General features: G+C 44.6%; 1 protein-coding gene across 1 annotated transcript in view; it reads right to left on the bottom strand.

The window, feature by feature from the left end:
- Positions 1 to 594: 594 nt before the first annotated feature.
- The window catches only part of LOC129855576 (A disintegrin and metalloproteinase with thrombospondin motifs 10-like), a 57,964-nt gene continuing 33,707 nt past the window's right edge, over positions 595 to 24,851 (bottom strand). The window contains exons 17-25 of the mRNA XM_055923385.1: positions 14,793 to 14,916; positions 11,474 to 11,554; positions 9,487 to 9,650; positions 9,269 to 9,395; positions 6,274 to 6,403; positions 5,771 to 5,975; positions 5,294 to 5,470; positions 4,892 to 5,066; positions 595 to 4,776 (exon numbers count right to left, since the gene is read on the bottom strand). Of these exons, the coding sequence (XP_055779360.1) occupies positions 4,667 to 4,776; positions 4,892 to 5,066; positions 5,294 to 5,470; positions 5,771 to 5,975; positions 6,274 to 6,403; positions 9,269 to 9,395; positions 9,487 to 9,650; positions 11,474 to 11,554; positions 14,793 to 14,916 (1,293 nt within the window). The 3' untranslated portion in view covers positions 595 to 4,666. The remainder of the gene's footprint in view (positions 4,777 to 4,891; positions 5,067 to 5,293; positions 5,471 to 5,770; positions 5,976 to 6,273; positions 6,404 to 9,268; positions 9,396 to 9,486; positions 9,651 to 11,473; positions 11,555 to 14,792; positions 14,917 to 24,851) is intronic.

Here is a 24,851-nt window from a genome sequence, read left to right as displayed (position 1 = left end):
GCTTGCTCTTTGGGGTTTTAGGCTGGGTTTCTGTAAAGCATTTTGTGACAACTGCTGATGTAAAAAGGGTTTATAAAATACATTTGATTGACATATCTTGGCCGGTGAGTCCAGTGACTAGACGCTGATTGGTGTCTAGTCACTGGAGGTCAGATGTGAGGGAGTTGGTTGATTGCCACATTGGTGGGCCTCTAGGATTACGACTGGGCTGGCGTTCACCCTTCCAGTTTGCTCGTGGGGGGGGTGGGAATATGTCTTCTGCTCCTTCTATTCCACAGTACCAAGATCAACCTTTTCCCACTTGCTTGTCTTTGTCTCCTCAAGTTAATCACAAATGTTTTCCACATTGGTCAGAAAGTTCTCTCTTTTGTCCTCCTTGGTGAACTTTCTTTCTAGATCAACATTTAGTTGTTTCACTTGATCTCTAGTCGTGCACAATTGTTCTGTCACTTCTTGTATGGTCAGTGCCATTAAATCAAACGAGCATTCATTAAGAATCTATGAGATACAGAAATAGATGGATAATTACTTAATGTCAGGGTTTAAAACTGACAAATCTGTGGAGAGAGAGTAAAGCACACAATTCTCCATGCATTTATTAACAATGCGGCATTTTTATTCACTGTAATATATTCATTTCCAAGGTTTTAGATGGGGAACGGGGGCATGTTTCTATAGTCATTAAAATACAGTACATATCTGTAACAATTAGCATGTGAAAACAACAACAAACAAACAATATTATCCCTCTTATTTGATAAAACAGTTTGTCTCTGAGGTCACACCATGACCATGGACACAGATGGTTCAAAATTGAAGGCAAAATGTACTTAGCTAACATATTCAGACAGTCAAATAGGACACTTTGTTTCATTAAAACAGTTCTGTTATTGGTCAGATAGTGTAGCAAAGCATCAGGTAGTGTGCTGACAACCAGTTGTATCAGAAAGTGTTTACAGATATGGGTCCCATACCCAGTTACTAAAGGTGGGGAAATAAATGTTTCACTTCTCTTCTCACAAACTGATATAGCACAACTGTGACTTTAGCACCAACCTCAAACAAAACCATTTTGGTAACATTTTACTTGACACCCGGCATCATAAGTTATGACACGGTCATATCCATGTCATATGTCATAACAGCTGACATAACCTGTCATAATATGGTCATAACACTGTCATGACATATATTTAGACCTGTCGTGACATGTATTACATTATTTTATGGCTGGTTATGACACCTACATAAGAGTGTCAAAACCCACAAAACCTGCCACACAAGGCAAAACATTCCATTACACCATAGCCTACGTGTCAACACTATGTTAATGTTATATATTTTTTGTTGTTGAAATTTACCATATTAAATGATCTTTGTAATTGCGCACACATTGATGCACCTACCCCAATGCTCTGTTGCTGATGACTGAGATGAATGCAGGAGCAGATTTCAGGAGCAGGACAAGACATCCTCTTTTTGACTGATGACTGATATAAGGGCATGTACGTAATATGCCTATCTGGCATTTATGATTATGATGGTCCTAATGCTTCTTGACAGTGTCATAAAGTGTATTTTCTTAGTCCTAGTAAAGTGACACATGATGGTCATAATGCTTCATGACAGTGTCATAAAGTGAATTAAAATGATGAAAAAAACATGACTAAAGAATTTATTAAAACAAAGGATTTAAGAAACAAACTATCAAATGAAAGGAAACTTCTTGGCAGAAAATAATAATTTGAATAAACGTTGGTGTTGACACTCTTATGTAGGTGTCATAACCAGCCATAAAATAATGCAATATATGTCACAACAGGTGTAAATATATGGGTCATGACAGTGATATGACCATATTATGACAGGTTATGACATATTATGACATGATTATCACCGTGTCATAATGTGTTATGACACTGGGTGTCAAGTAAAGTGTTACCACCATGCTATATTCAACAGAATGACATCCAACAACGACAACACTTTGCTAAGAAATAGCACCATTCAGAAGCACCATCAGGAGAGTAATAGCAACCCAGTTACTCCAATAGAAACCAGTTCCTTCATTGAGAGCTGACATTATTGGAAGGGCTGGTTCTGAGTGTGAGCCCAGTAGATGGATGAATGTGTAAGAAGGCAGTTACTGTACATGTAGCATATTAGAGACTGAAATAAACTGGTTGACCATTAAAGGCAGAGTAGGAAGGCCATGCTATCAGAGAGAATGATCACTCAAGGCCAGGGGACATGGGAGGGTCTCTGTTCCGATGTAATCAGAGGTTGGAGGTGGTTGACTCAGTGATGAACACTGTGTTTCCACTCACTGTATACGTGACTAATACAGAGTACCATGTAGCATTGTTCACATTGATGAGGCATGGTAGGTTTGCCTGTATCTAAACATGTACAGTAAGTACTACAATATAAGAGAAGAGTTGAGGTTTGCTGCTAGACGTGAACTGAATCGATCATTTACCAGCCCTCGCTGGGTCCCGTAAAATGGCAAGACAGAGGCGAGTAAACTGTTATGAACATGGACCAGACTGTGGATCGAGAGTGTTAAGTAAAGTCTTCAAGACAAGTCCCAAATAATGAACATACAGTATCCCTGTGACTAGTCAGACTTTGTGCAAATCAAACCCTTTTCAAAAAGATTTTGTTCTGAGACAAAGCATTGACAAGATAACTTAGAAGACCAAGTGAGTTGGCAACAGCCACCAGATAACAAACATTACATTGGGTAAGTGATAGTAAAGTATCAGGACAGTTTCATTTGTACAGTGTAGATTTAGTGTACACATAGAACAACGTCTGTAAATATACAAGTAAAGATCTGTATGGACATAGTGGCTCAGGGTAAGACTGAGCCACTGAATAAACAACAGAGAAACACAACTAAGCTGAACAATGTACTTTGGCCAGTCCTGTGGCCAGCATGGCAATAGCAGTAGCACCAAACCCTTAAAGGATATACACTACATGACCAAAAATATGTGGACACCTGCTCGTCGAACATCTCATTCCAAAATCACAGGCATTAATATGGTAATATGGAGTTGGTCCCCCCCTTTGCTGCTATAACAGCCTCCACTCTTCTGGGAAGACTTTCCACTAGATGTTGGAACATTGCTGCGAGGACTTGCTTCCATTCAGCCACAAGAGCATTAGTGAGGTCGGGGACTGATGTTGGGTGATTAAGCCTGGCTTGCATTCAGCGTTCCAATTCATCCCAAAGGTGTTCGATGGGGTTGAGGTCAGGGCTCTGTGCAGGCCAGTCAAGTTCTTCCACACCGACCTTTACAAACCATTTATGTACGGACCTTGCTTTGTGCACGGGGGCATTGTCATGTTGAAACAGGATAGGGCCTTCCACAAACTGTTGCCAAAAATTTGGAAGCACAGAATCCTCTAGAATGTCATTGTATGCTGTAGCGTTGAGATTTCCCTTCACTGGAACTAAGGAGCCTAGCCCAAACCATGAAAAACAACCCCAGACCATTATGCCTCCTTCACCAAACTGTACAATTGACACTATGCACTGGGGCAGGTAGCATTCTCCTGGCATCCGCCAAACCCAGATTTGTCCGTCGGACTGCGATGCTGAAGCGTGATTTATCACTCCAGAGAACGGCGTTTCCACTGCTCCAGAGTCTAATGGAGGATAGCTTTACATCACTCCAGCCGACACTTGGCATTGCGCATGGGGTTCTTAGGCTTGTGTGCGGCTGCTTGGCCATGGAAACCCATTTCAAGAAGCTCCCAACAAATAGTTATTGTGCTGATGTTGCTTCCAGAGGCAGTTAGGAACTCGGTAGTGAGTGTTGCAACCGAGGACAGATGATTTTTACTCGCTATGCGCTTCAGCACTCGGTGGTCCTGTTCTGTGAGCTTGTGTGGCCTACCACTTCACGGCTGAGCCGTTGTTGCTCTTAGACATTTCCACGTCACAATAAAATCACTTGCAGTTGACCGGGGCAGCTATTGCAGGGCAGAAATCTGACTAACTGACTTGTTGGAAAGGTGGCATCCTATGACGGTGCCACCTTGAAAGTCACTGAGCTCTTCAGTAAGACCATTTTACTGCCAATGTTTGTCTGTGGAGATTGCATGGCCGTTCGCTCGATTTTATACTGTGGCTGAAATAGCCGAATCCACTAATTTGAAGGGGTGTCCACATACTTTTGTATATATAGTGTACGTACATAGAAACAGAGAGATATGCCAGCAGCTCATGTAGTCTTCACAGCAGTGCCCCCAAAGCTGGTATAAGATAGGGCACTTTCAGAGTGCGGGATAAAAGTACACTTCTCTTTCTCTCGCCATCTACTTCTCTGTCCACTGATGTCAGGCAGGCTGCTCTGCAGTGTGTTGGCTGGGCCGTCCCTCTCCCCTGTGGAATGTGCAGCTCAGTGGGTCTGGTCTGGGCCCGCTAGAGGTGGCTCCTGTTCTGGTCTGGGCCCGCCAGAGGTGGCTACTGGTCTGGTCTGGGCCCGCTAGGGGTGGCTCCTGGTCTGGTCTGGGCCCGCTAGGGGTGGCTCCTGGTCTGGTCTGGGCCCGCTAGAGGTGGCTCCTGGTCTGGTCTGGGCCCGCTAGAGGTGGCTCCTGGTCTGGTCTGGGCCCGCTAGGGGTGGCTCCTGGTCTGGCTCTCGGTCTGGTTCAGGGGTCAGTGTCCTTGGCAGGTCTTACAGCACATCTGTCTGAAGTAGGGGCGGCTGCAGAACTTAAACCTGAGCACCAGGGGGCAGTACGCCACTGTGTTCACATCTTTGCACTCTGGAAGGGAAAAATATATAAAATACTTGAGTGAAAATAATGAACAACTTAGATGGATATTTAGCTGGCAGGAGAATACAGTGAGAAGGTAATTAATAGAGAGTTGAACTTTGACCTTCAGGTTCACCCTCGGGGATGTCCATGGGTAGGCTACTGAGGTCACATTTGCTCTTGCACTGTTGCATGGCTGCCGGGCGCTGGAGGTCTGGGCACTCATTGGACGGCTGGCCGGTTTGTGCGAGACACTGCACAGAGCGTTTCTCCTGACCCAGACCACACTTGGCCGAGCACTGACACACAACAGAGAGGTCACCAAACTAGGAGTACATGCAAATAAGCCATAGCAAAGATGGATAATAGATCACTTTACAAATCTGAACAGGAATGATTAACATTGTCTAGTATTTTTTCTTCACTTCACTAGATCAAACAAGAGGACCTAGGAGGTATAGTTGAATGAGAGCAGTTCAATACATAGCAGAGCCCATGTTAGTCCCAGCAAGCCCCCCAGCCTTACCTCTCCCCAGGGCCCTGTGACCCACATGGGGGGTGGGCAGCGCTGCAGGTTACAGCGTACCCTGGTGGTGGGACGCCCATGCTTGGGACACTGGGACTCTGGCAGTGTGTCTCCACTTTCCCCACGCTTACACAGCAGGACACGGTGCCTGAACCCTGGACCACAACTGGGATTACACTGGGGGAAGAGAGAGAGCGAGAGAGAGAGAGAGGGAGAGAGCGAGAGAGCGAGAGAGCGAGAGAGCGAGAGAGAGAGAGAGAGAGATGGGGCAGAGGTTATTCAAGTCTGAGAGCTCCGACCTCTACAGCCTCAGAGCACACCCGAGACCAGTACATAGCCCAACCAGCAGGTGGCATTGATTACACATAGAAAGTGGAGGTAAGCAACTACTCACTTTTTTCTTAAAATCTCAAGATTCCACTAGTTAGATTAAACACAAAATAGTAGGGTTAGTTTATGGGGGTATTTTGGGTATACCTCTGACCAGTCCAGGGCCAGCCACTCGGGGGGGCAGGTGTGGTTTCTGCAGGGTTCAGTGAGGGGTGGCCGTGGAGGAGTACAGGCGCCGTCGTCCTGGACCTTCTCCTCTGTAGGAGAGATCTTCCTCTTACACAACACCTCTCTGGTCCTCAGGCCCCCATTACAGCTGCGACTGCACTCAGACCACACCCCAGACCACCAGCTGGGGGAGACAGACACCCGGACAGATCTTAGTCCAGCAGGATGTCATACTCTCCCAATACTACACACGTGCATACACACATAGACACACACATATACTTAAACTGCGTATATAGGTTAATTTTGTAACCAGGTCAGAATTTTGAAAGTTCTAGCAACAGCCCTAGCAACGGAAGCTAGAAGTCATCGAATCCCATTGCAATGCGGGGTGGGGGGGTAGGGGGGGGACACTTTTTGGCATGACAGGCCCATTCAGAGGAGCTTCACACAGGCAGTGGGACAGATACACTGACACTCACCTTGGGGAGCATGGCTCAGAGTTGCAGCCTCGCTTCTTGTCTTTGGGTTTGCTCTTCTTGTCACAGAAGTGGTTGTAGACCACGGAGTGATCAGTCTGCTTCTTACACACTACCTGCTGGGTCTGACCACCTGACAGACAGAGGGAGGTTAGAACACTTTTAGAATACAGTCAGAACTCCTTTGGTCGTTCATCTGATGCAGCTCACACTGTGCCCTTCACAGTGTAGAACTTGTACAAGCCCTCCTCCATTCACTTGTTTTGCTGACATAGGGTCACGTAAATTTGCTTTTAAGCAAAGTAAATGAGTTCTTATCAGGCTAGTTGCTTTGGATCATTAACCCGCGACAGAAAGAAAGCAAAGTTGGCCTCAGACCCGCACGAACGCCTGCAGTTTCACCAACCCCACAGTACCTCTGTTCATGAACATTCCATTCCCATGTTTCCCAAGGGTCAGTGTTATGTTAGGAAAACTCTGAAGCCACCATGTACCAGTGTGTGTGTGTAATGTGTATGTATGAGAGAGTGAATATGAGAAAGCCTATGAGAAAGTGAGGGGTATGCACTGTGCACGTATTAGTATTTGTATTTATTATGGATCCCCATTAGCTGCTGGGGTTCAGCAAAATTAAGGCAGTTTATACAATTTTAAAACAATACACAGATTTCAGAACACACTGTGTGCCCTCAGGTCCCAACTCCACCACTACCACATATCTACAGTACAAAATCAATGTGTATGTGTGTGTATAGTGCGTATGTTATCGTGTGTGTGTGTGTGTGTATATGTGTATGCATGTGTCTGTGCCTATGTTTGTGTTGCTTCACAGTCCCCGCTGTTCTATAAGGTGTTTTTCTATCTGTTTATTAAATCTGATTTTACTGCTGACATCAGTTACTTGATGTGGAATAGAGTTCCATGTAGTGTGTGCCTGAGTGAGCCACTGGGTCAATGTACTGTCTATATAGTGTAACCAGCCCTGCACAGCAGCTAAATGGATCATTAGTCAAATAATAATAATAATAATAATAATAAGCTTATATTTGTCCTGTTACACACTTGTACAAGCGTAAAGGAAATGTGTTTCTTGCTTAACCCAATCCCAATCCCGCAGGGAGTGGGTCACTGCCAGGGTCACCATTGTCCAGTGCCCCTGGAGCAATTGGGGTTAACCCTTTACAGTCGTACCTGCATACGGGTTATAAATGGCAGATTTGGTCACTGATAAACGCCTAAATTGAACAGCATTGGCAGTACAGTAACATGCTATACACGACATCAGAGCTCAGGCTCTCTGCTTCACAGCTCTGTATGGGTTTTGACTGACAGCCATTCTGAACTTGAGCGCCTCACACGACAAGAAGTTGCCTAATCCCTCCCCCTAATTCGTCAACTTTTGCAAATGTTTTCTTGGCTGAGTGAGAGAAATGCTGTAAATTAAGAGGATTCAATATATTTTGAAAGATGAGACGTTGAGGATTATAATAAATACTGCTTCGATATCATACAAGCAAGCTCATGGGATCTCATGAAGTGTTTGATTCGATTTTGTGGCAGAACACCCTCGAGTCCAAATGTTCACTTCATATTTCCATATGATAAAACTGATGTCATATACAGTGTCAACGTTTATGATCACCTTGTTTGATGTACAGTTACAAGATGACATGGAGTCATACCCTGGGTTGTTCTGAACAGAATGAGCCTGTGTTTGTTGTATTGTGAAGAAAAATACACACGACTCCATTCTATGCACACCACAATTACGATCCGTTTCTCTGAATTGCCCTTTGAAAGCATGTAAGATCATATTTTATAACTTAGCTTGTTATGTTGGCAATAGAACAAGCTTTCAAATTATGCCCACGGTAGGCCTGTGGCGGTCATAAAATAGTCAGTCAGTGATTGTCAAGCAAATAACTGCCAGTCTCAAGGTAACTGACTGTTAATTAATGTAAACACATTTAGCATCTCCTGGCTTCCACGAATAGCCAACAATCATTGATGCAGACCTTTGGAACATCTACATTTTATATGCGTGAAATTTGTTTTGATTTAGAATAGACCATTATCATGCACCTGTCTGGAAACAGGGGCAGAGGGAAGAAATACATGTCATCTATGCACTTAAATAGCAAATGTAGGATGCTTTTCCCGTGGTTCATTTTCATGCCAGCCAGGTAGGCTACTCCTGTTGTAAAGAGAAGCAATGTGCTTAATATTAGGAAAGTTGAGAAATTAAACATAGTAGGCTTAGCCTGTAGAAAGCTGATGGGATCCTCCTCTTTTTAAGAGGCCATCACTCTGTTTTGTCACGTAATTGCATAGCCTATAGAAATGTTGTGCAACATGAGCTCATGGGCTCTCATGAAGTGTTTGATTAGATTTTCGATTACATTTGCACTGATGTCAGAGTGATTAGAAGGGACAATAGAGTGCTGAGTACCAGGCAGTTAGCAAGTTTGATAGGTTACTAATAACCATCAGCAGCAACAGTTAGGAGAAGCCTAATTACTGTGACTAAACGGTCACGTGGAATTTGACTGCCGTCATGACTCATGACCGCAGGTGTGGCAGTAATACGGTCACCGTAACATCCCTATGCCCACCTAACCCAGACTGAGATTTATAAAGGGCACAGCAACAGACTTGGAATTTTATTTTCACCTGGTCAGCTCCGAGATTTGAACCAGTGACGTTTTGGTTACTGGCCAAACACTCTAACCTTGAGGCTACCTGCAGCTCAAGAATATGAAATGAATATTGGCTAAGAGATTTATCTGCATAAATATGGCTGTATTTCTCAACCCTCAAAATCAAACTAAATCAAAGTTTAATGGTCGAGTACACTGTTTAGCAGATGCCATAGCGGTTGCAGTGAAATGCTTATGTTACTAGCTCCTAATGATGCAGTAAAATCATCAATCAATCAATGAGTAGGGATAGAGCCAATGTATAGTACAGTAAAGAGTATTAGAGCCAGGAGTGGTTGTACCCCCAGCGCAGAGTGCAGAGCAGCGGGACCAGGATGTGTAGTGCCAGGCATATCCACTCAAAAGGTTTCTGCTGACTGGAGGGTTGAAGCGGTAGTGGATCCCTGGGTTCTCTTCCCTCACCAGTACCTACACACACACACACACACACACATATGTTGTTACATAGAATGATTAGCATAACACACATACATAGTAACACACACAGCTAGTCCGTTACCATGACGATGATAGTCATGTTGGTGGGCCCCAGGGCCTCCAGGGTCTCAGGTTGGTCAGTGGGCCGGCGGTAGTGGAAGGTGGTCCCTGCGATGTCGAACCTACGAGGGGTGTCGATGGTCAGCTTCCCATTGATGAAGAACTGTTCCCCTTTACTCTTCAGCACTGGAGCAGAGAAGAAACGAGAGCATGTATAGGTCCACATGGAGAAGTGACGTTTTCAATTAAAATCACGGAAGCGGGGAACAGAAGCAATTTTCCCCCATTGAAAGCAGTTCAGCCAAGCCTGATCTCAAGCAATAACAGCACACATAGTTTAAAACAATGTTTATAGCTCCCGTCCAAAAGTCGTGAATGATATATAGTCATGTCATAGTCACCAGTCAACTCCATTACACTCAAAAGTTACTTCAACTTAAACCAGTGAATGCTAGCAATGGCTAGCTATTCTACCAGTCTGCCTTTATGAGTGTTAGCATGCTAATAGCACACCCTGCACACAAATATTTATATATTTAAGGGGAATGCAGTAGGTTGATAACAATATCGCCAAAGTACACTACATGATCAAAAGTATGTGGACACCTGCTAGTTGAACATATAATTCCAAAATCACGGGCATTAATATGGAGTTGGTCCCGTCTTTGCTGCTACAACAGCCTCCACTCTTCTGGGAAGGCTTTCCACTAGATGTTGGAAGATTGCTGCGGGGACTTGCTTCCATTCAGCCACAAGAGCATTAGTGAGGTCGGGCATTGATGTTGAGCGATTAGGCCTGGCTCGCAGTCGGCGTTCCAATTCATCCCAAAGTGTTCGATGGGGTTGAGGTCAGGGCTCTGTGCAGGCCAGTCAAGTTCTTCCACACCGATCTCAACAAACCATTTCTGTATGGGCCTCACGTTGTCATGCTGAAACAGGAAAAGGCCTTCCCCAAACTGTTGCTTCAAAGTTGCAAGCACAGAATCATCTAGAATGTCATTGTATGCTGTAGAGTTAATATTTCCCTTCACTAGAACTAAGGGGCCTAGCCTGAACCATGAAAAACAGCCACAGACCATTCTTCCTCCTCCACCAAACTTTACAGTTGGAATGCATTCGGGTAGGTAGCGTTCTCCTGGCATCCGCCAAATTCAGATTTGTCCGTTGGACTGCAAGATGGTGAAGTGTGATTCATCACTCCAGAGTCCAATGGCGGTTAGCTTTACACCACTCCAGCTGATGCTTGGCATTGCGCATGGTGATCTTAGGCTTGTGTGTGGTTGCTCGGTCATGGAAACCCATTTCATGAAGCTCTCAACGAACAGTTATTGCGCAGACATTGCTTCCAGAAGCAGTTTGGAACTCTGTAGTGAGTGTTGCAACCGAGGACAGATGACTTTTACTCGCTACGCTCTTCAGCACTTGGCGGTCCCGTTCTGTGAGCTTGTGTGGCCTATCACTTCGTGGCTGAGCCGTTGTTGCTCCTAGACTTTTCTACTTCGCAATAACAGCACTTATAGCTGACCTGGGCAGCACTAGCAGGGCAGACCTTTGATGAACTGACTTGTTGGAAAGGTCGCATCCTATGATGGTGCCATTTTTAAAGCCACTGAGCCCTTCAGCGAGGCCATTCTACTGCCGATGTTTGTCTATGGAGATTGCATGGCTGTGTGCTTGATTTTATACACCTCTCAGCAACGGGTGTGGCTGAAATAGCCGAATCCACTCATTTGAAGGGGTGTCCACACACTATATATACAAAAGTATGTTGCATCTGACATTTCATACAACATTCCCAGCTAATGAGAAAACAGTCATGGTATTTAATCTAAGAGACTGAACAATTCGGGCTGGTAGGTATTAGTCAAATATAATAACAGCATTGATGATGTGACGATGCACTTACATTTTAATTCCAGTTTTGAGAGTCTGAATGCACACTAGAGAATAGAACATGAGTCATAACAGTATAACACATTGCGTGACACAGAAGAGACATGAACTCTCACCTAGGAAGTTGAGGGAAACGTTGAGCTCCTGGATATGAATGAACACTGATCCTTTGGGGATTCTGACCACCTCTTCATAACCTGGGATGGGATCACACACACACACCCACACACACGTACACACACCCCCACACACACACACAAAGAAAGAAGAGAAAGGCAAGAGGTGGAGGTTTTATTCACTGACATACTGGAGGGAGAATGATGTATAAGTAGTGTTTTACTCTGTGGGACTTCAATGGAATAAGCAGAGCCTTTCGGATTCCAACCAAATTCCTGGGCAACGTTCAGCTCCTCTGCTAGAGTACAGTAACCATGTTTGAAGCCAGGCTGTGCTGTCCAGCCAGCCACCACAGCCCTGTAAATAACTTCAGCCTTGCATAAAAAAACAGAATAAATAATTTAATAATCCATTCCAATGTTGCGACCGCTGAGGAAAGGAGAGGCTTGGCTTTTGACCCCTCTCTGGAGTAGCAGTCGATGCTGTGAGTAATTTCAGTAACCCAGCTCTGTACTTGCGGTTCCTGGCGGCCGGAGAGGGAGAGGTTTTTCTGTTAACAATCAGGGGCCTGTGCGGTAAACAGAGAGCCAAAGAGCAATAAACCCCCAGCCCTTAACCCCTGAGTAACCCTCCACCACTGCCAGAGTTACAGACTGCACAGACTGCGAGAGAGAGAGAGAGAAAGAGAGAGAGATATGGGGGGTTTGAGAGATGAAGAGTGGGTAGACTACACAGATGAAGAGAGGAGAAAGAGAAAACCTAGAAAGATAGATGAGAGAGAGCAGCTGACAGAGAGATGGAGGAGGTGATAACTCAGGTGAGAATGCAGACACCAGATGGGAGTAGTAAGGTTGCAGAGGCACAGGAGAATATGGCACCATCATCACTCTTAGGTGTAAATCACTAGATAGAACAAGCTGCCCAGAACACCAGCCCAGAACAACCTCCCCAGAACACCAGCCCAGAACACCAGCCCAGAACAACCTCCCCAGAACAAACTCCCCAGAACACCAGCCCAGAACAACCTCCCCAGAACACCAGCCCAGAACAACCTCCCTAGAATACCTTCCCAGAACACCAGCCTAGAACACCAGCCCCAGAACACCTGCCCAGAACACCAGCCAAGAACACCTGCCCAGAACACCAGCCCAGAACACCAGCCCAGAACCACCTCCCTAGAATACCTTCCCAGAACACCAGCCCAGAACAACCTCCCCAGAACACCAACCCAGAATACCTCCCCAGAACAAACTCCCCAGAAAAACCTCCCCAGAACAACCTCCCCAGAACAACCTCCCCAGAACAACCTCCCCAGAACAACCTACCCAGAACACCAGCCCAGAACACCAGCTCTACTGCTTGGTTAGTGCCTGACAACTAACCCTATTTAAACCCTCCTAGGAGTGAGGATTGGTCTGAGCCTCAGAGACATAAAAAAACCTGTAGACATGACTGAGTGCTCTGTGGCTCGTAAATCAGCCCGGACCCAGAATAGACCTGTCAGGCGGTCGGGCAGGCTGTAGGCCCAGGCTGAGATGGCCATCGTGGTCCCAGCCACTGAGCTGCGGCCACCTCAGGAAGGTGTGTCCACTCTGAGGGTTCCAGAGGGGGGAGGTAGACGGGTGGAGGGAGGAGAGCTGCTGCTGTCGTGGAGAGAGAGGGCCTAGAATAGACATGTCTGGCTCCGCAGTCGCAGGGCTACCACAACCCACACTGGCTGAACTTCACCTAAAACTGTCTGCCACGTGCCCACCTGCCCCCCCCCCCCCCCCCCCCCCCGAACGGGTGAAGGAAAAACCCACTCACCCCTCCCTCCCCGCAGCCTTCCCCCCCAATGGAAAAGAGAGTTCATGGATGGTCCCCTTATTATAAGAGCAAATTTAGCTCCCGAGTGGTACAGCGGTCTAAGGCTTTGCATCTCAGTGCTAGAGGCATCGCTACAGACCCTGGTTTGATCCCGGGCTGTATCACAACTGGCTGTGATCGGGAGACCCATAGGGTGGTGCACAATTGGCCCAGCGTCGTCCGGGTTAGGGGAGGGTTGGCCGTCATTGTAAAATAATAATTTGTTCTTTACTGACTTGCCAGGTTAAATAAAGGTTCAATAAAACAAAAAATAAAAGAAGGCATAAGGTTTATGCAGTATCATGTATGACCCACGGCTCTATAATTGGACAGAGGACCACAAGCCTTCCAACCGTCACTATGATGGAATGATGGAACCGAGACCTCGGGAGTGTCTCCTGATCAGAACTGAGTAGCTATAGGCTGAGCCTTCCTCAAGCCCTCGACAACCGGTTGGTTTTCTAAGAGACTCTGATGGTTAATTCTGTGTCATCTGGCTGGGCTGTATCAGTTTTCCCCTGACATGCTTCCACAGAATTCATCACGAACCATTAATCACGGCCAAAGTGTTTAGACTGGAATAGGTACCGGAATAAAAGGTCATTCTGCAACTACAGGAGGGAGGGAGGGGGGGGGGTTGACAGGGCAAGGCACGTGTACTGTAGATATTCACCGGTAACTCTATATGATTAACTGTTAGATTAAGTAGCTCATGCAAATAGAGAGCTCGCATGTGAACAGATAATTATACATTACTTTCAGAATGTCTGAGGACTCCTAACTCACATTGCAAGGCAGTAGTCCAACACATATTTAGCTTGTTTCAGAATCCAAATGCACAAATGCATGCACGCGTTGTTAGAATTTCCATAAACCAATTAGGTTGCATAATCTCTCTCGTGGATGCCTCAAATGTAACTACATCTCATTCTCAGAACGTTGCTGGAGCTCCCTGGTCCAAAACACAGGCCCTTTCTTCTTTGACGTTTTATTTGTGTTTTTCAGTTCTATTCCCCAGTCTAATTGAGGTACAGTATGTGCTATTGGCCTGTTCTAGAAGTGGTGTTGGAGGGAGTGGAGCGTGCGAGGAGAGAAACGCAGCAATCAGGATCTTTTAAAAAGAGAGACGTGTCCTGCTACCAAGGCTTGGAACAGAACAGTCCCCTCAGTGTCTGTCTGTCCATGCCTGCCCTGCCCGAGAGAGGGGCCCACCACCACCCCCCCAGCCCTGGGCTCTCTGACCCCCCCACTCCTCAGCCCACAATCCCCTTACTCAGAGAGTTATTGATACCTCCTGCCGCTGCACTACCACTACTGTAACTGTGCCCACATACTGTACTGTATGCTGGGGTTTATAGTGTAACTCTTACTGTAGAGACCACCATAGTGCAGTAAGCTTCAAAGAACAGGATTAAGATTTCTTCCTAGCAGTATTGTGGTGAAGGGACTCCTGCTCTGTATATCACACTGTACCTCCTTCAGGCAGGGAGTCATTGAAGAGGCCCTCGATGGCCTCACAGCTGCTCCCGTCACCCCCACAGATCCGGCAGCGGTCCTCGCGCACGTCCGAGCTCAGGATCCGGTCACAGCCCACGTGCTGCAGGGAGACAGACAGGGGACACAGGTCAGAGGGAGCAGGCAGAAGGAAAACAGAGGGACACAGACACAACCACTAGCCTCTATAGAGAGAATAGCACACGGCACATAGTACTTTCAGCAGCAGAAGTAAGGCTGATTGCAATGTTTCCCAGGTGCCTAACTAAAACACTGACACCACAGGATGCCAGGAAACGTTCCTAAAACACAACCTGTACTACCAACAGTCGGTTCAAGCCAACATAAACACAAATGTAGGTCTAAATTGACTCCTGCGCTGTACAGTAACTCTAACATGTGAATGGATGGATAGAGCCCCAGGGCACTTCAAACCCTGTTGACCCAGGCAGGTCTTAGTTCCATTAACTACCAATGTGGAAGCCATTTCCCCTTAGTAATGGGAGGACAGACACTTGTTCCAGGCCGGGCCCCAGCCGTTCAGACTACTAGACTCTGGGCTCTGGGACACGTCCCCTGGTGAGCCTAGGCCAGGCCAGGCAGCCTGCTTCAGCCTGCCCATGTTAGGAACATGTGTTCTTTGAGCGACCACTAAACGCCATGTGTTTCCAAGCCCACATCTCTCTCTCGCTGTTCCCTCTGTCTCAAATCAAACTCTCTGGATCCTGTAAACAATTCTTACATTTTTATCCTCGCTGTTTTCGTCTTTTTATATTCACTATAAATATAAGAGAAAGATGGGGAAAATAAATGGGGAGATATATAATTAACTGTGAGAAATAATGAAAGAGAGTATGATGCATCGTAACTTTACATGTACAAATTACCTCGACTAACCTGTACCCCCGCACATTGACTCGGTACGGGTACCCCCTGTATATAGCCTTTTTATTGTTATTTTATTGTGTTACTTTTTATTTTATACTTTAGTTTATTAAGTAAATATTTTGTTAACTCTATTTCTTGAACTGCATTGTTGGTTAAGGGCTTGTAAGTAAGCATTTCACGCTAAGGTCTACACCTGCTGTATTCGGCGCATGTGACAAATAAAATTGGATTTGATTTGATTGGGAAAGAAACAGAGAGAGCTAGAAAAATAGCCAGATGAGAAGTGAGAATGCCAGAATAGGAGAGATCCAGAGAGAGACAGAGAGAGTAAGAAACACAGAAAGATAGAGATAGAGAGATAGAGAGAGAAAGCAACAGAGGGAGAGATAGAGGGAGAGTGGCCAGCGGCTGCTGTGAATGTGTAACAGCCAGCAGTGCAGACAGCTGAGCTGGTGGGTCACTGAGTTCCTGCTGCACACAGAACAGAACAGAGCAGAACAGAGGAGAGGAGAAGAGAGAACTGTGCTGAGCTGTTGATAAACAGGCTTCTCTCGGAGTCTGGACGAGCCCAGAGACTCCACTCCCAACCCCTCCATGTGCCCAGGCCCTGAGACTGCTCCAAACAAAGCACAAGAGAGCAGAGTGATGGACGTTCAACTGCCTAATGAAATCCAGCTCTGTTCCACATAGCTGCAGGAAGCCACAAAACAACAATTCAGATGTTTTGTGGTTTGGTGTCATTCACTGCAGCGAGTGTATCTTGTTTTTTTCCTCCTCCCCTCGCGGCCCAAAGCCACTCCGCTTCTTGACAGGCTCTGAAGCCATCCAAAAACAACAGGATGGGGGAATAATTGGCATTGTTTGTGTGAGCAGTGAGCACCACCATCTGAAAGGGAATACTACTTCAGGGAAAATCCATTTGAATTCAATCACTTTTTGACAGAATCCCTTTTGATTTAAACAAAACTTTCCATACATGTTTGCCCATGGAAGAAGTGGTCAGAAAGTGACTTTTTGGACCTGAATGACAAAACATTCAGGAGATAAAGATGCTCAAACCATACCATGAGACATCCATGTCTTCATCACTGGAAAAGATAATCAGTTGAGTTTGATATAATTTAAAAGCTTACAAAACAGTGTTATCAAACTATTTGATTATTTCTTGAAAAACATTTGAATTGTAATTTTTTGTGTGTGTAGTATTTAAACCTTTAACGTCAATTATTTAAAGTGACGTTAAACACCGATTGTTTAAAATTGTTTGTTGCTTAAACCCTATTTCCCATCATTTGAGTTTTTTTGTTGTGCGGGTTGAGACACAACATGCTCTTGAATACAGGTCTGGTGTCATTTCAATAATAGAAATATAATTAATAGAATGGACCTATCCCTTTAGACCACTGCAATTTAGTTGGTACACCATTGGAATGTGAATTGAACTTTTAACTTCTAATTACTACCACAAAGATGACTGCTGATCCACCTACCATCGAATGTTAACTGAAATGGTCATGTCTATTCTATTGCCTATATTTCTATGATTTCAATAAGTTTCCTATGGAATATTGAGAGTATAACTTAAAACAACAGATATTCCCCTTCAAGTAAAGATTTTCTGTGTGGATCTCCAACCATCTTTGTGGTACCATTTGAACATTGAAATTTCAATTTGATTCCATTTTAGTACATTTATTCACTGTACCCTGTGCACACAACCCATGTGGAATTCCTAGTCTCTGGCAGCATTTGGAACTGCTGATCTGCGGTCAAGAACAGAGTTAATCTCAGCCTATGCTGCCCTTCAGTCCCAAGACTTTTGGCCCTGGTGGAGACATGGATCAACCTAGAGAACACTGCTACTCCAGCTGCTCTCTCTTCATCTGACTACGTTTTCCTTCATAGTCCGAGAGCATCTGGTCTTCGCGGTGGTTGCACAGGGCTGCTCATTTCTCCCTCACTCACCTTTCCATCTTGTCATTTGAATTCTATGCTGTTGTGGTGATCGTATTTACAGCCAAATCAGCACTCATGAGTCATGACCGCAGTAAAATTCTACATGACCATTGAGTCATGGTAATCTCCTTTTATGCAGTCAGGACATGTGTTGGTAGTATCCAACTCCTGGTACTCAGAACTCTATTGTCCCTCCATCAGGTCCTAATGGTCTGGTACTCAGGGCTCTATTGTCCCTCCATCAGGTCCTAATGGCCTGGTACTCAGGACTCTATTGTCCCTCCATCAGGTCCTAATGGCCTGGTACTCAGGGCTCTATTGTCCCTCCATCAGCTCCTAATGGCCTGGTACTCAGGGCTCTATTGTCCCTCCATCAGGTCCTAAATGGCCTGGTACTCAGGGCTCTATTGTCCCTCCATCAGGTCCTAATGGCCTGGTACTCAGGGCTCTATTGTCCCTCCATCAGGTCCTAATGGCCTGGTACTCAGGGCTCTATTGTCCCTCCATCAGGTCCTAATGGCCTGGTACTCAGGGCTCTATTGTCCCTCCGAAAGGTCCTAATGGCCTGGTACTCAGGGCTCTATTGTCCCTCCATCAGGTCCTAATGGCCTGGTACTCGGGGCTCTATTGTCCCTCCATCAGGTCCTAATGGCCTGGTACTCAGGGCTCTATTGTCCTTCTAACCACTCTGACTTCAATGCAATAAAAAAATCACATCAAACACTTATCATCAAAACAGTATTGTGGTTTCAAAACTCACCTCACTGTGTTCAACAGCAGGTTGAAACTGAGTGTAAAACATAATCATTGTGGGTGTTGTTTCAAAGCCTAACACAACGAAATGGCCAGCGCTTTGTAAGGTGAGGATTCATTCAAAACACAATACACATATTAGAGCTTATACATATGCAAAGGTCTATATGAGCCCAAGTCTGAAAAAACCCAGAATTAAAATAATGATTGTGGAGTTCGTTATACAATACATAGCCTACCGCATATTACGCCCCACACAAAAACATTAAAAATAGGATTTAAGATGTCTTAAATTCTAGTAATTGCCTTTGAGTGTGGAATGTATTATTATGCATACTGGATGGACAGGTTGCCTTCTACTATACTCCAAACCTTCTATCAATGAGTCTGGGAGAGAACGTATAGGCCTAGGCGATGCTGTTGGTTCATTGATTGTGCAGGTTGGCTTACAGAGTTAGCCTGCAATAGTGAATTACTATTTTATTTTGAATATCCTAGTAATATGAAATCTGTAATAATGTCCTAATTAATAGGGTGACACATAGTGCTACCTTTAGCTGCAGAATATCTCACCACCGTGCGTTTCCATCTCCTCCCCTTTCTCCTTCATTACTTTCTCAAGCACACAGAGACAGGAGCTGTCAACAGTTTAATGAAATATGTTTTGTTGTGAAAACATGTTACTTTCAATGTTCCCTAACAGATTTCCCTTGGTTTCCCAAATAAGCACTTGGTAGCTGCAGGAACAGGGAGCCCATGGCATACAGGCAGTGGTGTAAAGTACTTAAGTAAAAATACTTGAACGTACTACTTAAGTCGTTTTTTGGGGAATCTGTACTTTACTTACCCATTAATATTTTTGACAACTTTTACTTCACTACATTCCTGGAGAAAGTTATATACACTTTTTAGTCCATACATTTTCCCTGACACCCAAAAGTACATTTTGAATGCTTATCAGGACAGGTAAATCGTCTAATTCACACACTTATCAAGAGAACATCCCATGTCATCTCTACTGTCTGTGATCTGGCAGACTCACTAACCACATGCTTCCTTTGTAAATTGTCTAAGTTGACCCTGGCTATCCGTGAAAAAATTAAAAAACAAGATAATGTGGCCCTCTGCTTTGCTTAATATAAGGAATTAGAAATTATTTATACTTTTACTTTTGATACTTAAGTACATTCTAGCATTTACTTTTGATACTTAAGTATATTTAAAACCAAATACTTTTAGACTATTTTAATGGGTGACTTTCACTTTAGTAATTTTCTACTAAGGTATCTTTACTTTTACTTAAGTATGACAATTGGGTACTTTTTCCACCACTGCATACAGGGCGGAATATCACCTGTCACGCAGTGAGAGGCTTGCTGCATGCTCCTCAAACAGTGGTTGATGCACTGTTAAATAACCGGACCGGAGTAGCCTACCTGAACTAATAGGCAGATGACATGTCTTTTTTTCTCCTGCTCCTGTTCCTGCCCATTTGATAAATGGGCCATTCTAAATCCAAACTAATTTAACATATTAGTAAAGACAATATTACATTGAGAATAGTCTGATGGGTGGTACTATGGTCACTTGATTAGAGAACAGTGTGTGCAGCCTGAGGCAACGAACACAGCTCAAGCTTTTTTGCGATTTTCTGAAATCATTAATAGCCTTTACTCGCATCATGCAGTCCATATACAGTATGTTTTGATTTTCTAAGTCATTCTAAGGTTTGAATCATTAACAACTAAAGTTGCCAAATAACTCTAAATCTAGCGTAGCTTTTAGGACCTGTTTCAAATCATCACTTTTATGTTCCCCTTCATATGCGCACTCGCTCCGGAATGGGAAAAAAATCCTTTCTATTTTATTCAGCTAAGTTCAATTATATTCTTCTTACTATAAAACAATTGAATATAATATAATGACACAGGACTTAAGCATACAGTGGGGCAAAAAAGTATTTTAGTCAGCCACCAATTGTGCAAGTTCTCCCACTTAAAAAGATGAGCGAGGCCTGTAATTTTCCTTATAGGTACACTTCAACTATGACAGACAAAATGAGGAAAAAAAATCCAGAAAGTCACATTGTAGGATTTTTTATAAATTTATTTGCAAATTATGGTGGAAAATAAGTATTTGGTCACCTACAAACAAGCAAGATTTCTGGCTCTCACAGACCTGTAACTTCTTCTTTAAGAGGCTCCTCTGTCCTCCACTCGTTACCTGTATTAATGGCACCTGTTTGAACTTGTTATCAGTATAAAAGACACCTGTCCACAACCTCAAACAGTCACACTCCAAACTCCACTATGGCCAAGACCAAAGAGCTGTCAAAGGACACCAGAAACAAAATTGTAGACCTGCACCAGGCTGGGAAGACTGAATCTGCAATAGGTAAGCAGCTTGGTTTGAAGAAATCAACTGTGGGAGCAATTATTAGGAAATGGAAGACATACAAGACCACTGATAATCTCCCTCGATCTGGGGCTCCACGCAAGATCTCAAAATGATCTCAAAATGATCACAAGAACGGTGAGCAAAAATCCCAGAACCCCACGGGGGAACCTAGTGAATGACCTGCAGAGAGCTGGGACCAAAGTGACAAAGCCTACCATCAGTAACACACTACGCCGCCAGGGTCTCAAATCCTGCAGTGCCAGACGTGTCCCCCTGCTTAAGCCAGTACATGTCCAGGCCCATCTGAAGTTTGCTAGAGAGCATTTGGATGATCCAGAAGAAGATTGGGAGAATGTCATATGGTCAGATGAAACCAAAATAGAACTTTTTGGTAAAAACTCAACTCGTCGTGTTTGGAGGACAAAGAATGCTGAGTTGCATCCAAAGAACACCATACCTACTGTGAAGCATGGGGGTGGAAACATCATGCTTTGGGGCTGTTTTTCTGCAAAGGGACCAGGACGACTGACCCGTGTAAAGGAAAGAATGAATGGGGCCATGTATCGTGACATTTTGAGTGAAAACCTCCTTCCATCAGCAAGGGCATTGAAGATGAAACGTGGCTGGGTCATTCCGCATGACAATGATCCCAAACACACCGCCCGGGCAACGAAGGAGTGGCTTCGTAAGAAGCATTTCAAGGTCCTGGAGTGGCCTAGCCAGTCTCCAGATCTCAACCCCATAGAAAATCTTTGGAGGGAGTTGAAAGTCCGTGTTGCCCAGCAACAGCCCCAAAACATCACTGCTCTAGAGGAGATCTGCATGGAGGATTGGGCCAAAATAACAGCAACAGTGTGTGAAAACCTTGTGAAGACTTACAGAAAACGTTTGACCTCTGTCATTGCCAACAAAGGGTATATAACAAAGTATTGAGAAACTTTTGTTATTGACCAAATACTTATTTTCCACCATAATTTGCAAAAAAATCCATTACAAATCCTACAATGTGATTTTCTGGATTTTTCTTTCTCATTTTGTCTGTCATAGTTGAAGTGTACCTATGATGAAAATTACAGGCCTCTCTCATCTTTTTAAGTGGGAGAACTTGCACAATTGGTGGCTGACTAAACACTTTTTTGCCCCACTGTATCTTGTCTGCTAAATGAACAAGCCTACAGCCTATATCATGGTGCATAGCCAGATAACATACAGTTGGCAAACTCACATTCTGTTAATCTGAAATACATTTTCTTGATATCATAATGTTTCTTTAGACCTACTTAAAATAATAATGGATTTATTGTTATGGTGTATATTAAATAGATGTATTAGACTTGTTAAAATGTACATGTTCCAAAGGCACACAGCAGCAGCTTGTGTGTGTGTGTGGGCCTGGAGATGCTAAATGAGTTTGTTTAGAAATGGTCAATTACCATGAGACTTGCAGTCTTTTGCATGACAATAACTAGCCGACAAAATTTCATGACCAGCACAGCCCTATGTCACTGTCATTTGTCCACTCAAGCTTAACGTTCCTATCATCTACCACCCACCAGGTGCCCCGTAGAGAGTTCCTCAATGAGCTTGAGACCTTGATAATCTAATTTCCTGACAATGGCTCACTGCTCTTCATACTGGGCGACTTCAACCTCCCAACGTTTCGTTCACCTCCTTGCCTCTTTTGCCCTCACCCTTTCCCAGTCTCCTCCCACTCACAAGGCAGGCACTACGCTTGACCTCATCTTTACAAGAGGCTGTTTGTCTACTAATCTCACGGCAACCCCCCTTCAGCTCTCTGATCACCACTTTGTTTCCTTTGTCTCCCTCTCCTCCAACCACTGAGTCCCTACCCAAAATGGTAATATACCATCACAATCTTCGCTCTTTCTCTCCCACTACTACTACTCTCTTCCTTTATCCTATCATCTCTCCCTTCTGCTAAATCTTTCTCCCTCCTGTCTCCTGATTCTGCCTCTTCGACCCTACTATCCTCCCGTTCTGCATCCTATGACCTCACTAATCCTGCGACTAGTGACGTCCGGCCGACCGATAACCTGCACCACGTACTCTCACTATTGGTGTCCCCCAGGGTACGGTTCTAGGCCCTCTCCTCTTCTCTCTATGCACCAAGTCACTCGGCCATATCCTCACATGGTCTCTCCTATTATTGCTATGCGGATGATACTCAACTACTTTCTCCGTCTCCCCTTCTGACACCTAGCTGGCGACACACATCTCTGCGTGCCTGGCAGATGTCTCAGCTTGGATGTCGGCCCACCACTTCAAGCTCAACAAGACAGAGCTGCTCTTCCTCCCATGGAAGGCCTGCCCACTCCAAGAACTCTCCATCACGGTTGACAACTCCATGGTGTCACCCTCCCAGAGTGTAAAGAACCTTGGCATGACCCTGGACAACATCCTGCTGTTCTCTGCAAATATCAAAGCAGTGACTCGCTCCTGCAGGTTCATGCTTGTGACGTCCCTCCCACTCTGTCTGCTGGGATCTCCTGTTTGGTAGTCTGTTGTTGCAGGAGGCCAGTGGGCAGAGCTGGGAGGATTGTCAGCTGATATGGCACACCTGGGCAGGTTTGGCCTGCAGACTAAGGGTGGCCACATCAGCCAACACTCTCTCTCTTCCCTGACTGGCAGGCTGGCTTCCACCACCTTTTGGTTTTCTGGTCTGGTTTCACCATACAACACGGTAAATGGTAAACGTGCTGAGTTAATCGAACTCATTGAAAGTTATTCTGCACTGTTGACTGATACTCGTACTCATCTCATTGAGCATGATGTTGATGTCGGCGATGCTTAGCCAATAAAGCAGCACTTCTACCGTGTTTCTCTTAACAGGCGCAAGTACTTAGACGCAGAAGTCAAGTACATGTTGGATAACGATATTGCTTAATATTCTTGTTCCAGTTGGGCTTCCCCTTGTCTGTTAGTCAAGAAGCCTGATGCATCTTTTAGGCCATGCACAAACTATCTTAAAGTTAACATTACGAAGCCTGATTCCTTTCCTCTTCCTCGTATGGATTATTGTGTTGATCAAGTGGATTCTACAAAATTTGTGAGCAAGTTTGATCTTCTAAAAGGGTACTGGCAGGTCCCCTTGTCTCCTAGAGCAAGGAAGATTTGTGCTTTCATCACAACGTCCGGACTGTATTCTTATATAGTTATGGCTTTTGGTTTGCGTAATGCACCTGCAACATTTCAGCGTCTCATGAACCGTGTTGTCTCTGGTCTGGATGGATGTGCGATGTACTTGGAAGAAGTGGTCATTTATAGTGACACCTGGTCTCAGCATGTCCAACATATTCAAGCATTGTTTGATAGGTTGGCTTGGGCGCGTTGACAGGTAATCTGGCCAAATGTGAGTTTGCTAAGGCAACGGTCACTTATCTGGGAAAAGTGGTCGGTCAGGGTGTGGTTCGCCCAGTGCTCGCCAAAGTTGAAGCTATTGAGCAGTGTCCGCCTCCCATGACTAAGAAGGAGCTTATGCGCTTTCTCGGTATGGTTGGTTATTTTCAAAGCTTCTGTAAGAACTTCAACGCAGTAGTAGCACCCCTGACAGACTTGCTTAAAAACTTCTTGACGCACGGATCCCTTTAGCGGGATCATTTTCGTAAACAACCGCTGAATTGCAGAGCGCCAAATTAAAAACAAATACTAAAAATATTTATTTTCATGAAGTCACAAGTGAAATATACCAAAACACAGCTTACCTCGTTGTTAATCCACCTATCGTGTCAGATTTTGAAAATATGCTTTACAGCGAAAGCAATCCAAACGTTTGTGAGTTTATCGATCACTAGACAAAACATTATGAACACCTAGCAGCCATGTAAATTGGTCACGAAAGCCAGAAAAGCAATAAAATTAATCGCTTACCTTTGATGATCTTCGGATGTTTGCACTCACGAGACTCCCAGTTACACAAATGTTCCTTTTGTTCAATAAAGATTTTTTTAAATATCAAAATACCTCCATTTGTTTGACGCGTTATGTTCAGTATTCCACAGCCTTAGGCAAGCGATCAAGGCTTAA

The sequence above is a fragment of the Salvelinus fontinalis genome, chromosome 5, assembly GCF_029448725.1.
Source record: "Salvelinus fontinalis isolate EN_2023a chromosome 5, ASM2944872v1, whole genome shotgun sequence".
NCBI classification, from domain to species: Eukaryota; Metazoa; Chordata; class Actinopteri; order Salmoniformes; family Salmonidae; genus Salvelinus; species Salvelinus fontinalis.
The sequence above is the reverse complement of the archived record's forward strand: the minus strand, read 5'-3'. Positions and strand labels throughout refer to the sequence as shown.